Below are 15,941 nucleotides of genomic sequence, written 5' to 3'. Positions count from 1 at the left end.
TTGTATAAATACAGAAAGCCATTATAGTTGCAAATATTTTTCAGTTGCTCACTAGTCAAGAAAGGCAGAAAATGAAAAAGGAAGAATTAACAGAAATGTTTTTCAGCAACATAATCTCTCCACAGTTCCAGTGAGGAAAAAAAAATGATACTAAACCTCACCTGACCTGCTGCAGCACAAAGATAGCATTGAAAACACATTGCAGGCCCAAAAGCACTAACACCCCAAATTTGAACATGCCTGAGCTCAGATCTGGATCCAAGTTTTGCAGCTGGTCTTTACAAACGAATGTGCTAAACAGAAAGCCAAGTTCCCCATGCTTTGAGGGAGTTTGAACCTGAGTCTGAACCGTGTGTGTTAGCCCAAAGGTGCTAAAATGCTCATGCTCTCTCAAGTACAATCGATTGCTTGGGGTTCACAGAATCACAGCTTAGCTTTTATATAGGTAGTAAGACTTACAAAAGCTCCTCATCAAGAAAGATCTGACTGATTTAATTCTTTTTCACTTATATCTCAAAACAGATTTATTGAAATATATGAATATATAAAAACTTTAAAGAGAACCTGCACTTATAAACTATGTATCATCTAAGTGAAGACTTCTCAGACTTTTTTTAATGTAGGCTACACCTCAACAGAGAAATAGGTTTATGGAGATCATAGCTGTCACTCACAACTGTAGGAAGAACTCTCACTATCATTCATTCTAGCACAGTCCAGTTTCTCAGCCAGAATACCAGCTGTGGCAACTCTAGCAATGGATCACATGGGAAAGCAGTTTATGTATATTTTAGCAACTTTTATTGTGGCACAGCAGCTGAAAATTAAGAAAGCCAGCAAAATGGGACTAACTGGTTTTTTCAAGACCACAATGCTGGTCTGAATTGTATGAAATGTGCAGCTTTGTACGGTATTGAGTCAAATTCAAGAGTGGAAGTCAAATTCAAGAGTGGAGCTTTTTGCTTCTGAAATTAGAATTGTAAACTCTCTGGAAAAATGGAAATGCTTCCCCATCAGATGAAGGCAGGAAAGGTTCTAATATTTACAGATTTGATTAATCTCACAGTAAAAAAAACACAAATTTCTTTTTTTTTAATGGTGCTAGATGGCAAGGCTTTATCCAGCAACATCTATGAACTAAATATACTCAAAGTTTCTTCCAAACATTTAAAATTACTCACTACAGCACAGAAAGGACATCCCTGATAAAGTGGAGTAAAAACAGCTACAGAGTAATCAACTGAAGCAGAAAACGGAGAGCAGTTACGATACCTTGAAGGTCATTTGCACGAAATAATACACTACACTAGCACACAGACATAGTCCCTGATAATATCTTGGTTTGATGAGGATTATGAGAACGATCTTCTTAAATCATTTGGTAGTACAAGTGACCTAAGAATTTATGACATTGATTTTACTTCCATTCAATAACATGGTATGCTTCATTAGAACGCATTTGTAGATAAATCTAGTAGTTATGATATCATCTATGCAAAATGTTTCTGCTGTGTATTCTACAGACTTTGTAAAACTGGTAACAGAGGGCACATTCTAAAAATGCATAAATTAAACAGTTCCTATGGGCATAGGAACATTCTATAAATTGGCATAATTTTGCCTAATTTAGTGGTGCCAGGATTAGAACGGACTGCACTGATATCACTGCATAGTGAAAGGTAATGTATATTAACACAACTAGCTGATAAAGAAGAAAACCAAAAACTAGAATAGTTATTTCATTCACAGTGTTTAAAGGATCATACTTCCATGCTTAAAGCACATTTATCAGTGTTAAATGGACATGAAATACGGCAAATGCTTTTCTAATCTAAGCCCCTGAGGCCACAGAGTCTGTGGCTGTACCCTGAAGTTAGGGACCACAGCCACATGATGGAATAAATTCTAAATTCATCAGTAAAGGAGCAATACAATAGTGGGCAATGCTTTGGTATCAAAGCTATACAAAACTGAAATTTTGAACAATATTTTTTAGATACATAGTACTGGATATATCTCCTTTTCAGTGCTAGTCAGTGTTGTGGCAATGGGTTCTTCTCTTTATCGTTTAACTTTAAACTAACATCAATAACATGCAATTGCAGCTATTCTGTCAGTTCGGCAGCCACTGAACAATTTGATGCTTGATTCTCAAACTGATAATCTAAGTGATGAAAATCAGAAAGCCCTAGTCTCTAATGAAATAAATCCATCATATTCTGGCCTATATCCTGACCAATAATAATTGTCACACACCACAAAACTCAGCTATTTTTAGCTAATTTAGCTCATCACTAAACCTAATCCCCAAAGCTATATATCTTGGAGGCTTTTAATGAGCTACTGAGTCAAAATGCAACAGAACTGAGAGTCAATTACACAGATCTATTCTTTTCATCTTACAATATGCAACAGCAGTGGGGCTAGCATCCAACCTATAGTATCTCTTACTTCAGCTAACTTAGCAAGCAGGGTGGAAGGAAACACTCATTCATACTGCTAGTTGGGTTGCATTACCAAAGGGCAGCCATTAGCTGAAGGAAAGAAGGGAGGAAGTTGAAAAAAGGGGAAAAAAATCCAGAAAGTAATAAACTGGCACAAAGCTTCTCAACAAAGCTAGGATTATGACTCTCTCATGAGTTCCCTCTTTTTTTACCTATGTCACTTTTACTGCTGAGGGAAACTTGTCAGGAAGATGTTAATGTTGACTTTCTTCCCCTACTGAACATATATCACTCATTTAATGGCAGAAAACCTCCACTGTGTTCACAGTTTACACAGGATTTCCCAGAGGTAAGAGTTATGAGCATGGATTCTGACCCTTAAGCTTAGATTCGGCATCCATGGGACTTCACATCTAGCTTAGCACTCTGCTGTACATTTATAGAAATTGTTCCCTGCTTCATGCTTTAGCTGGAAACAGCAGCAACAATACTGGATAGGATTTCTAAGCAGATTGAAAAACCGGACTATTTATCTGTTATCTGCCAAAATCATTCTCATAGCTCTAGCAGATCCTGCTTTTCTGCTCTCTACAACCTTATTTTATTAGAAATTGACGATAATTCTGGAAGAACATTCATTCACGATAGAGGGAAAAAATCCTAATTACCATCCTACCAGGCGTAGAAACAGTAAAACAGTTTTAATATTTAGTGCAACCCCTGCTAATATGTAAAATATAATTCCGGGACACACACCATATTTTTGCCATCAGGATCTTTTAGACTTGAAAATATATTCCAATATAAAGAAGAGAAATAAATTCACATGAATTTCAGGTACCCAAAGAACATTCAGCCATTTACCATTCTGTCTGAGTCACTTGAATCATCATACACACTTATTAAACACCTTGACTGAACACACGACTACTATCAATCACTATCCCGGATGACATACTAGAATTTTCACTCCATCTGGGCTGTGCAATAGAGACAGCAATAAATAAAAGCCATATTCTGAGGAACATGACAATGACCATATCCCAATGACCTGCTCTGCCTATATATTTCCAGGGTGCCTGTAGCCAAGGTATCCAGTAGCTAATAAAACTCCGTTCTTTATAGAACCACAACAGTTGCTAGTTTGGGCTTCAGGAAAAAATAAGCGGCCTTTGGTTCTCCTCTCTACAGGTTTTGGTTAGTGGTGCAGTGTCATCTGGCAACCTACTATTCATGGTAGGAGTTGAGCGTGCCAGCATGCCTCACATCCCTTGTTCAGGGGCAGCCCGTGCTTTCCTAGCGCAGGCAATTCCTGCCAGCATTCGTGGAATCACCTCGCACAGTTTCCTTTTCTGCTCCAGCCACATGTACCACCAACTTGCTGTAAAGAGCCTTCAGCGTTCCCTGGGTTCAATCCACCTTTCCTCTTTCCTATCAGTCTGAAGAAGGATGGCAGTCATTCCTCTTCCTTATCCATGGTTTTCTACTTTGACATCCTCTGGTATTAGTTCAAAAACTAAAAAGTACACTGCTTATCAGATGACAGTTCATGACAGAGAGGAGACAGATGAGCAGTTTCTCTTTCCTGAACTTTGTATCAAAAAATATTGAAACTCAAGGGCAAAACACTCTGGACTGATAAAAATAAATGCTTCTTTGTGTAACACACAATTAGGATGAGAGATCCACTTTCACAAGTGAGTTGAGGCAAACAACTCTGTGAGATTCAAAGGGGGTCTGACTTTTTATGTGAATAACAAGATACAAATAGTTAATGCCAACAAAGAGGATTAGAAAGCATGAAAAGTTTCATGCTTTTGAGATTTAGCCCAGTGTCTAACTAGTAATTATCACTGTGTTATCTTTCTGGGGCTGAATGTAACATCTGAGACAAGCAGTGCTGGTCCCTGTTCAAACAGGATGCCAGGCCTCATGGCGGACTCATGCTGACCACTCATACGTGACTGGCATATTTTCTCTTTATATTGCTATCATGCTAAATCTTCAAGGCATAATCAGGACCAGTTGTTCTAAGTACACGTACTATTCATGAGCCCCTACTCTGAAATATTTGTCATCCAAAATACTAGAAAATAGAATCTCACACTAGCACTTTCCATTCTTTTCATCACATCTGCAAAAGGCTAGCGCAAAGCATGTTCCCAAAACAAACAACACAAGTACTATCATAACTTTGGCAAATAAAAGCTGTAAATAAAACCGGTTTCCTTCATTTAGTTGCATATCTTAATTGTGTTTAGGAATGGGCAATTAGTCTTTGCATTTCTTCAAAGCTGATGCATTGGGCTCTCCCTTTTCATTTAATCTTTTGGAAGCCATCGCACACAGAACTAAGAGATGTAATACATTATGAACATTTCTCACAAGGAGAGAAGTATTTAGGATTAATTTGTTCCAAAACACTAAACATATTGCCAATTTTTATTGGCCAAAAATACCTAGTATCTTCCTCCATACTGCTGTGAAATTATACACAACAGATACATGAGACAAACTGTACCAACCAGCGAATTGTCCCAAAGAGCCGGACATTTTTTCCGACCCTTGCAAGAACTGGAATTCTTGTGCATCTAAGCTTATTTCCAAATCTTTAAGGTTTGGATGGTTTTCTTTCCTCTGCTCTGCTCCCTCCTGCCTTTCCCACTTTTTTTTTTTTTTTTTTTTTTTAGCATTTTAAAATGCTTGTCCAGCACAAAAATTATCATTTAAAACTCTTGTTTTTCATTAGTAATTGCATTCAGATCAGGAAAAAAAAAAGGAAAAACAATCACACATTTGATACTGTGCTAATTCAGGTTCCAAGTTACTGCTATTGGCTAGTGGAAGCTGTGCACCTAATTAAACCCCTGCATCCTATCCTGGAACAGGGGCTTCCATCTCTTAACGTGTCAAAGTTTGCATTTTGTTTTTTAAGGCAGGAAGCACTGCTAATATACTGAAGGGACAGTAGAAAGTTATTGTATGAAAGACACGTACTTTATGATTTATGACTTTATTCCCTATTTCCCTGAGGTAGCTTCAGGGTCCCCTTCATGGACTAGCATCAAAGAGAAGCTGGAGAGTCTCCACAAAAGGAATGGCATATGCTCGCATACTACAGAGCACTATGACTACTACTATTATGGAGCTCCCAGACTTTTCTACTTTAGAAATACTGAGGCAGTTTTTAAACACAGATATTGCACAGATGTCCCAGATCTCCTGATACATCTGGGGCATCACTCTTACAAAAAGGAACATTTACAAGATCATTTATTTTTCTAAGTCTAAAATGGTAGCTATGATCCACACTGTGACTGACGACAAGAAGTTCCTATCTTTGTGACTCCTGATTTCTAGGTCTCTGCAGAACACCTACAGAATTACCAAGGGATGAGAATTTGGTCTCAATTTTAAAAGTGGAATTATTCTGATGTTTTTCCCATGGGAATGGAATGAAAGAGTACTGTCTTCCTACTGATTTCAGTCGACGCCTTTACTTATTTTTTCCCTTCCCAGCTGACTCTTGTATTACTGGCGTTAGGAGACTGAATTGTCCACAGATAAAGCTAAAATGCACAATATTCTATTCTGATCTTATGATTCAATATCTTGTGCTGTTCTTGCCATCACTAAACAGCATCATGAATTAAATGCTAGACATAAGAAACAATTTTGGAGTGTACTAACCTGATTTGTTTTATTAACATTAGTTTTATAAGCACATGAAAGAAACATATGCAAGATGGAAAATTATATTACATATTTTATACTACAATATCCAAGGTGTCAGAGATGGCAACAAGGCACAAAATTTGGGTCTGCAGTTTTCCTTCATATCCTTTATCAGGAATCTGTTAATATTTATCTTCTATACTCTGTTTATTGGAAGTACTTTTACTAATGTAAACAGAAATAGTATTTGCTAGAAATATTTTGCAAAGTAAACTTATATATAGCATAGAGCAGAAATGGTGTCAAGTGACTTGTCTGCATTCTATTACAATTTAGTAACCAGGCAGGAATAAAATCCAGGGTGCCTGATTCTGGGTAACTACACCTTTCCATTGGGGCATGCTACCTCTCACTGCTGGGGAACATTTGATGATATGGAAGCTTTTTTACCTGAAATTTAATTTGTAGGATACCCTCAGCAGAACTGTCATTCTTATCTATACAGCTCAGGATATTTTAGGTCAATATGATGCTTTTTTGTTCTCAGTGTGGCTGAGATTATAGGCCATTAAAATTAATGAATTGGCCGTAGTCTAGTATATGTGTGTGAAAAGGATTACTGCTGAAAAGGTGAAAGTGTACACGGGTTTCATTTTCCAGTAGCCAACAGCATTTGGTATGCTTAAGTATACTGTGCAGGAAGCTTGTATCTCCACAGGTTCTCACTATATTTTAAAGGGGTGTTGGCTCATGAAACATGTTCACTGGCTGCCTGAGTTATGAAAACACAGCCCATTATTTTCTAACACTGAGACTGAAATTTCATCATAGTTCAAGACCTCTACTGATTGTTTCTTACAGTCTGATGCATACTGGTTGACTGAATTCTCCCATCACTAAAGTAAAAAGCATTCACCAACTTACTTGCTGCTCAGGCAGCGTCGCAATGAATATGAAGCACCTCCTCCACAAGTGCGTGAACATTCACTCCACGAACCCCAGGCATCCCACAGTGAGTCTCGGTCTTCCTCAGAGCGAGCTGTTCTGGAGCTCTGAGAAAAGGGAGAAAAAAAAATCAGGAAAAAGACAAAAAATTATTGCTGCTAGCTTAACTCTTCTTTATAATGGATATCATCTTGCTTGTTGAAAGCACCAAGCAAATCTGTTGTCCACAGACCCTCCTACTGATTGGCAGCTACTGATTCTTGCAACTAAGGGTGTTGTAGAAGCTGCTTTCATTCTTTGACTATCATGCTCTGCCTCAGTTTGAGACTGGTGATGATTATGACAGAAGAGTACTTTGAACAACAGTGAGACAAGGGTCTTTTCCTGATTACAAGCAGGAAGGACAGTATGGTAAGCCCTAGAAATTGTGCTTTGATGTTTTGTTGCTGTGCTAAAAAAGAAAAAAAGGGCATATTAGAATGTGCATTCCAAGGTGCCCTTGAGAAGAGAAAGAAAAATAATGAATCAACATGGAACAGAGACAGTGAACACATGGCCTTCATGCACTTACCATGAGGAACTGGAACTATCACTATCCAAAGATTTCCTACAAAGCTCTTTGGATAGAGATTCCCAAACTGTTTTATACATAATATTATCTATCCTAAAATAGAAAGTGCACACTATCTGAAGAACTGGACTCCTTCTCATATGCCAGGCACAGATCCAAATGGTGTTGCTGGTAGGGGCAGCAGCAGGACTCAAACCAATTAGAGAGAAGCAGCACTAATTGATAGACTCAGAAAGACTCAGCTCTTCCAGGATTAACCCATAAAAGTACAGCAGTACCTACCTCAAATAATACAGTCACACCAATTTTCAACAGTTCATTTTCACTTACGCAGGTGCACCTCACAAGCATTGGTCTGTAAGGACACAAATGATTCAACCATTTGGACAGATATTGTCCCTCCTGGACAAGGTCATTTTGCTGGAGGAACCTGAATAACCTACAGAAACACGTAAAGGTGGATGGAAAATGCCAGTCTGTGTCTTCATTTAAAATCTGGCTTGTGCTGTGGTCCACAACCCAGTGAATACTGCATTTCTAATTGTATTTGGAATAAAAAAGAAGACAAGACAAGCACATGAGGATAACTTTTGCAATACACCTTCTGCAGAGAAAAATCAGCAGGCATCACTGCTAACCTATGTTGGAGGAATCAGTGTCAGCTGTCAACAGTGAGGGATTACTCTGGGACACAGAGATAGTTCAACATACAAATAATTTTATCTTCAGTGGAGCTGAGTAAAACTTTTGTAATGAAATCCAAAACCCAGCAAAATATTCCAGTGTTCTGTTATTCACAGGCAAAAAAGGAAGTGTTGATGATGGTTTAGGTCTGTGAACACTTTCAGTATATATCTGCTTAAGGAAGGTACTGAATTTGTCACAGAGAACCAAAATCCAAAACCAAACAGTCCGTGGCTATAGAGTGAAGCACCAAGTCTTGCACCTCAGCATATAAAATGTGCATTAATTAGGATTCATCACAGTAAGAGGTAGCTATTCGGTTTAGTTTTAGGAACCAAGAATGTATTATATATTCTAACTATTAATGCTCAGAGAATTTTCTAATATGGAAATCATTTAATCCTAAAAAGTTTTGCAAGGGGATTGCAGTTCACCCACCAGCATCATCCGTGATGCTGAATAAATGGCCAGGAACAAGACTGCCTGAAATGAAGGCCCATCTCTTATAAACTGTCTCTGCACTCAGCTCAGATTAGCTCATGGATCAGTTTACTCACGTTGAGAGAGTAATTACATTGTTATTTTCATTCCAAAAGCCTGATACTACTCTCAGTAGTAGTAGTAGATACTACTACTGGCACAATAAATTAGGAGTTACTACATGAAATTTGATGGTGTTAAACCAGCCTAACTGAGATTAGAGCCATATGCCTAACTGGCATACTTCTAAGGAGAAATTATTTCAAGAAGAGAAATTAAGATTTGCAGGTTACCTATCCAACCATTTCCTCCTCCTTCCCTCTCTTCCTATTATTTCTTTTATCATAGCACAGTCCAAGCCTGATCTTGAAAAATGAGTCAGTCTGTTCAGATGGAAAGAGGGAAAAAAGAAATGATTTCCCTCTCTGCAGACACACCAACTACGGCTATTTCTTTTGAAAGGAAGAGCTTGGTGAGTGGCAAGGGTCAGGTGCAGGGCTAATGTACACCACCACACGACCACTGTCCATGCAACTGCTGCTCCCTGCCATTTCACAATGGACACCTACTGCATTCCTCACGCTGCTGCTCATGGACCCTTCAAAGGCAGGAGTGTTCCTTTTTTAAACCAGGGGATGCGTTTTAAAAGGTAAATACACAAATGCCACATGAATAGAGTTGAGGTTTTTTGTCCTCCTGACATGAACAGGGCCAACCCTTTTGAAAGACCTTTAAGATCAGGTCCAGAGCATGCTGAGGTCAAATGAAAACTCCCAGTGACTTAACGGAGTCCAGGACTAGAACATTAAATGAAAGGCTGAAAAGGGGCCCCAGCACGACTCTCAGAGGTTTCTTCTTAATTAACAAAATACATCCTCTGAATGAGAAGGAACTTAAGCCAAGCTCCCAGAAGGCAAGCTTTCCTCAAGCAGCTCTGCTGAAGTATCTCCGCGGACCCTACTACCCTATTTTTGCAATTTTACCAAGTGGAGATTGCCAGCCATGACAAGTGGTGTGGTGAGCCTATGGTGACTCCATTTTAAGTCTGCTTCATGGTGTGCAATTTGGAAGGGCATTTTAAACACATGCAGCACTTTCTTCTGCAAAAGAGCTTTTTGAAGATTACAGCATAGTTTAGATGGGTAACAGAATCAGTTTTAAATTGCTGTAACATTTAGTATGATGTAATTTTGCTTTGGATTTACCAATAGAAAAAATAGGTTGAATTAATTTAGTCTAGTGAGAGATAATACTGGATTGTATAATGAGTGTATCACAATGACTTGACATTCTCAGTTAGATTCTTTCTTATCTATATTGAAATTTAACATGATTTAATTCCAATTCAACACTATAATTGCAAGGGTAAATTTAAAAGTTAAAGTGAGATAAGTGATCAAACTGTGACTATGGCCAATCCCCACAGCTGCAAAAGATCACACATACAACAGTTTCACAGATGTGTTCCATCCCCTAGATACAATCTTATTAGCATTTACACGTGAGATAAGAGTAGTGACATGCCAATTTACTGAGGTTATTTCAGCTGGCTGCTTTCTGAAGGGTATTTTTATAAAATGAAAATGTGTGTCTGCACTTTTAGTTTACTGAAATGAAAATGTGTGTCTGTGCTTTTAGTTTACAAGGAAGCAAATATTTTCAAACTGTAAATGGATGCATGTCCTAATCTTACAGTACTGGCTGAAAGCCCATCAAAAGCGTAATTAAAAAGGGTTGCAAGGTAAAGTCACATGAACCAAGTGCTCTTACCTCATCACAAATTAAAACATCAGCACAGCTAGACATTCTGAAGGGTCCAAATTTTCTGAGATAAATTGTACTCCCACCCAGAGGAGAGCCACGTGCCTGCTATTTGCATTCCAAGATTTGCTATAAGACCTATATATTTCCAGAAAGCATGTGATCTCAAGCTAGAACAGGCTCCAAGTTTTCTTTTAACAAGTGGAATAAACATAATTCATTTCAACTCCATCCATGTTTAATGTTAAAGAAAGTAGAGTGTTTTTCCCTTCTATGAACTACACAGTTAAGACTGAACCTGAAACTCTAGCAATGCCTGAAAGACTGTTCTAAATCTGAAAAAGATTGCAAGTCTATTACAGATTTAAAGAATATATGCAGTTAATAGCTAATAAGTCGCTGTGTAGCACAACATTTTCAAAAGTATCTTACATTACTAATAATTTCTACCCACTTTCACCAAAGTGAACTAAATTGAATAACCTACATATAAAAATACTTGCACACTGAACAGTGCAGTGCTCTACAGTACAAGAACTGGTAGAGTACTCTTTAAAACCTTCCAGTTCCTGCCATAAAGAGCAAAGAGAAAAAAAAGAAGGGGGGGGGGGAGGGAAAGCAAGCAGAGGGGGATATCACTCCAAAACAGCAAGGATTAAAACTGCCACAAGCTGAGGCTTCCTCTAACTAATACTACTGGCTCTCTTAGAAACAGTCTTTAAATCCCTGCCAGCTGCTCTCCTCCAGGTCAGTATTTTTCTAAACACCAGCATATGCCAAATAAGCAGGATGCAGAGGTGCATCCTGGCTCATTACACCGTGCTGTCATTCCTAGGTGGATCTCAGTTTAAGCTGCCCGGGAAACACTCACTGCTTTGTCCATGTAACACTCAGCATGTCCTGACATCTACAGCATCAGTGGCAGACATGTCACTTCAGGCAAGCAATATGGTTATAAATGGCAAACATAAAAAAGTCTGCTAGCACTGATCAAATTCAACACTACCTTTATACCTCATTACACACTTCACCTCAGGCTGATCCTGTATCTACCACCCAACACAGCTGCTCCAGAAAAAAAGGGGGATGAGTAGTTCTGGATAATTTCCTAATGAGAAAGAGAAACAAGCCCCTATACATTTGGACAGAAAAGGAAGAAGGATCAGGCGTACACAACACAAAAAGATGAAATTACTGTCAGCTGAAGATGTTTACAAAGGAGAAAAAGTGTTTAAACTATAAGTTGAACAAAAATTATCCTAAAAGATAAATAAAAATAGTTTGGAATTTTCAAAGAAGCCTAGAAGAGTGAGGTATCCTTTTTTATCCTCAAAAAATTCCAGTTTCAGTGTTTAACAGTAATTTCAGAATTTATCAAAGCGTTCTCAGGCATTCATGTTATATTCAGCATATGAGCTGAACAGACTATGAAGAGATCCTTCCTAGCTTCTCCCCTAACACACAGAATACAGAAATCACTGAAACCATCTGGGATAGTGTGTGAAAAACATGAAAAGTGTCACACATTCTTAAATCACAACAGCTGCCTGGCCATACAAGAGCTGCATCCCTGATGAGAGAACCAAGTATCTTTTAAAAGCACGTGTGTGCACATGCATGTAGGTACACAAAGGGAGAAACAGGAAAAGTAGCAGGACCTCTGATCATGTGTTGAGGGCTATAAAAGAAGTTCTGCCCTAAAAAAGTAAATATCTTGGTAACATACTGGAAATCAATTTAAAGTTTTGTTTCAAACTGAAGTCTCTCTACAACTATTCCTAACCCAACTATTTGTCAGCATTGCACAGAGAACATGTATAAATGCAGATCATGTCATTTAACTACTCCTCAGTTTCCAAGGGTTCCAGTCTTCCTCCTCCTTCTATAAAATGCTGCTAGAATCATATTCTTCAAGTAACCAGTATGTTCCCTAGACTGGCCAGCAACATAGGCAGTGAAAAATGCACTTAACCCGTTGTTGGACTAAGGCACTGATACAGAGTATAAACCACAGCTATTTTGCAGATGATATTCACTGCTGGTTTTGGTTAAGAAATTCAAATCATCTGGTTCTTATCACATCCCCACTGTTTAGGGGTATGATATATTGTCAGTGACAACATGCAAGGCTCCTTTGAGGCCACTGTCTAAACTTGTCTTTTGCTACTGTGAAAATGATATTAAGGGTAGAAAAACAGTATTTTTCTGTATTATATGGTCTTTCTGCCCTCCCTTTCCAGATATATCCAAGCACATCCTTATATGAGTTCCTGCCAAGCCATACATTCTCTCTCCTTTGAGTAATCTTTGATGATGCTTCAATGTTATTTTGTCACTGAGATTAGATATATACTTTGCACAGCACTGAAATTCTGGCTATAGTGAACTGGGAAGAAATTGCTCTCAGTATTACATAGGTGTGCAATTACAGGAGACAAGACCAGTGACCTCCTCCCTTTCTAAGAAACATGTATCTCAAAACTTGACCCAATATAAATATACGGTTTATAAGATTTAATTTGCCCAGTGTTGTGTATCTTTGTTGCATTCCATCCAAGGCAACACCTGGATTACAGCTCAGATAGGAAATCCCTGGCTTTTAAAGGAAGGCAAAGCAGAAAAAAAATCACAGCCAGTTAAATTATTATTAGTAATTACTGTCAAACAAAATGTTAACATACCAGACATTTCTGACTAGCTGTTGAAACATTTCTGAGCTATTATCTTGGAAATATCATGAGTAAAATATCCTAACATGGCCAGTTTCCAGTGTACAAAAAACATGTTTAATGTATCTAAGTATAAAGAGGTGTACCTCACTTAAAATACTACTGTGTGACTGAAGCACATCAACTCTTCCAGAATAATGTACCATGCATATTAAGCTAAGCCTCACCTGTGTGAGAAGCATAATTCCTTTGAAGCACCAGGATTCACCATGGGAATAGATGCCCTCCAACTCCCAGTAGACACCTGCCCATTCCATACACTTCACACAAGCAGAGCCCTTCTCAAGGGCAGCCTTAGCAAAGTATTCAAGGCCTGAATGGGAACAAGCACTGACTTCCATTCTTTTCCCAAGGGGGCTGCTTCAAGGTCAGGATGGATGAACACTGTTAAGCTGGTGTGGTAGACAGCTTGTGTTCCCCCTGTCCCAACTATGTCCTGTGTAAGCTCAAATAGAGGACTTCAGCCATCAGACCTGCCAGCCAGCCAGCCAGCCTCCAGCAGTACCGCACAAACCAGAAGAACCCGACTTCTCAGCAGAGACATACTTACCAAAGTAATGGCAGTTCTGCTCTCACAACAATGGTAAGTTAAAAGAACATGAGGAGAGCAAAAGCCTGTTTCCAGGACCCCAGAGCTGTTGGCTGTAACTGAGAGGCTGGGCAACCATAGGTGCAATTGCTGTAATGATTAATTGCACACTGTTGCATATTGCCTCATCAAAAGGATTTCTACAGAACAATTCACACTGCTGCTAAAACACTGTCTTCTCCGGCAAACAGCCTGGAATGAAAAGTAGCTGCAGTGAGCATCAATCCTGTTGAGGTAGAAATGACTATACTTTGCATGCTGGCTCCCCTGCTCCCCAAAGTGCAGCAGCTCCTTGCTGGAGTGGGGTTCTGAGCTGAACACCCCCAGACCACCCAGCCCCGGGCTTCCACAGTCTCAGAAATTAACTGAGGCATTTTTACCTCTTTGCAGATGCAAGACTAGGCAAAAGGTCTGCAATAGGATCATGACAATATTTCCTATGGAAAACCCCTGGCACAGGAAAACTTTGATCTAAGTGACTGTGTGCCCCAAGGAAGGCACTGGCACTAGAGCACACACATGTGGGCATGCACTTCAGGCAATTATTTTATGCTCATACTTTGGTTGTATGGACAAACAAGCCAGGATTTATTTTCTCATTTTGGTCTCTTAAAAAGGAATAAACAAAGATCTAAATCTCCCTCTGGGTTGTTTTTAATTTACTCTTCCTTGGTGAGGAGAGAAAATCTCACTGAGATCTTCTTGCAGCTTTTCACTACTTTTTCTGCTCCTGTGAACAGAAGCAAGGGGAAGAGCAAGAGGTGGACAATCTTTCTTTCCCCTGAAGGAAGACACCTGATAAACATATAGCAAGCTCAGTTCCCAAGGACGCAAGTAAAAAGTTGCTATTGGAGTCCTTGTCAACACTGCATTCTGCCTCCTTGGATCTCCACAGTGAAACAACTTTATGGAAAAGGTATCTGACCTCTAGGATACATTATCTTCCCCTTTGAGGGGGAGAGTATGTCTTTTTTAATTCCTAAACAACACAGTCAGGCAAGGCAGACCCATTACTACAGGAACAAAAAAAGGGAAATGATGACACCTTTCTCCTTTAGCACAGGAAAGGAAAGGTCCATCCAGAAGGAACTAACCCTTTGTCCCTTCCTAACCGTGCATATGCTGATCTGGTTATTGCATAAGTAATACGGACAAAATCTCACACTGAACTTTGTCCTTAAAACAGGATCTTAGTATTGTACACATTTGCACTCTCTGATGGTTTTTAGCTCCATACATCGAGTAGTATCTGCAGGAGGAAAGCATTGCCAGCGCTGTTCCCATAGTCCCATGGGATTCTTCCTGCCCTGAAGCAAGTCAGATAGCTGTATACATGCAGTTTTTTTAAAACATATCCTCATGAGCCGTCATAAGGAGCACATAGCCTCTAGTCTGCAACAAAACAGGGAAGAAAAAATAAACAGCCATCTCAGCTCTTTAGAAGAAAAATATCCATTCCCATGGCTGGACTGGACGTTGCATCCCAAGAGAAATGTGCCAAACATGAGCTCATTTCTTCTCCGAAAGGGCAGCAGCCAGCCAGGGGGGTTGCTGGCAGAGGATGGAGTTGACACCATATCACTTCAACACACTGCATGCTGTGCTCCCTATAACATTTTATAACAGTGCCTTATAAAACTCGGATCAGTCCTATCTCTCACTTCACTTACCCACATGAAAATATGCACCAGGGAAGCAATGTGAATACAAGAGCTCTCTCTCTTGTGCGCATAGACCCAAGTATTTAAACCCTGCCGTGCTGGTGTAAACACCAGACATGGGTGATCCAATACAGAGCAGGTCCAAGCTGGCTGAGCCTCAGACTTGTCGCCTAATTCAATCAGAACTGTTTTTAAGGCTAGGACTGGTTCAGATACACGATGGGTGAAATCACTTTCCAGAATTCAGAACCCACCCAAACAGCACAGGTTCAAAAGTGCATCTTACGGTCAAGTACTTTGGGTTTGCATTCCACTTAAGAAAGATTGTTGGTTGGGTAAGAGGGCCAGGGGTGCATAGAAAGGAAGAGAGAGAAAAGTAAAATTATTTGTGACAAAGCCTAT

General features: G+C 39.3%; 1 protein-coding gene across 2 annotated transcripts in view; it reads right to left on the bottom strand.

Moving 5' to 3' along the window:
• The window catches only part of ADAMTSL1 (ADAMTS like 1), a 462,450-nt gene that overhangs the window by 168,341 nt on the left and 278,168 nt on the right, over window positions 1-15,941 (bottom strand). For both annotated transcript variants that reach the window (XM_064502670.1, XM_026097815.2), the window contains one exon: window positions 7,044-7,171. In XM_064502670.1, coding sequence (XP_064358740.1) covers window positions 7,044-7,171 — 128 coding nt within the window. The remainder of the gene's footprint in view (window positions 1-7,043; window positions 7,172-15,941) is intronic.

This window comes from Dromaius novaehollandiae, chromosome Z (assembly GCF_036370855.1).
Source record: "Dromaius novaehollandiae isolate bDroNov1 chromosome Z, bDroNov1.hap1, whole genome shotgun sequence".
In the NCBI taxonomy this organism is placed as follows: Eukaryota; Metazoa; Chordata; class Aves; order Casuariiformes; family Dromaiidae; genus Dromaius; species Dromaius novaehollandiae.
Note: the sequence above shows the minus strand (reverse complement) of the source record. Positions and strands in the feature narration are given on the sequence as shown.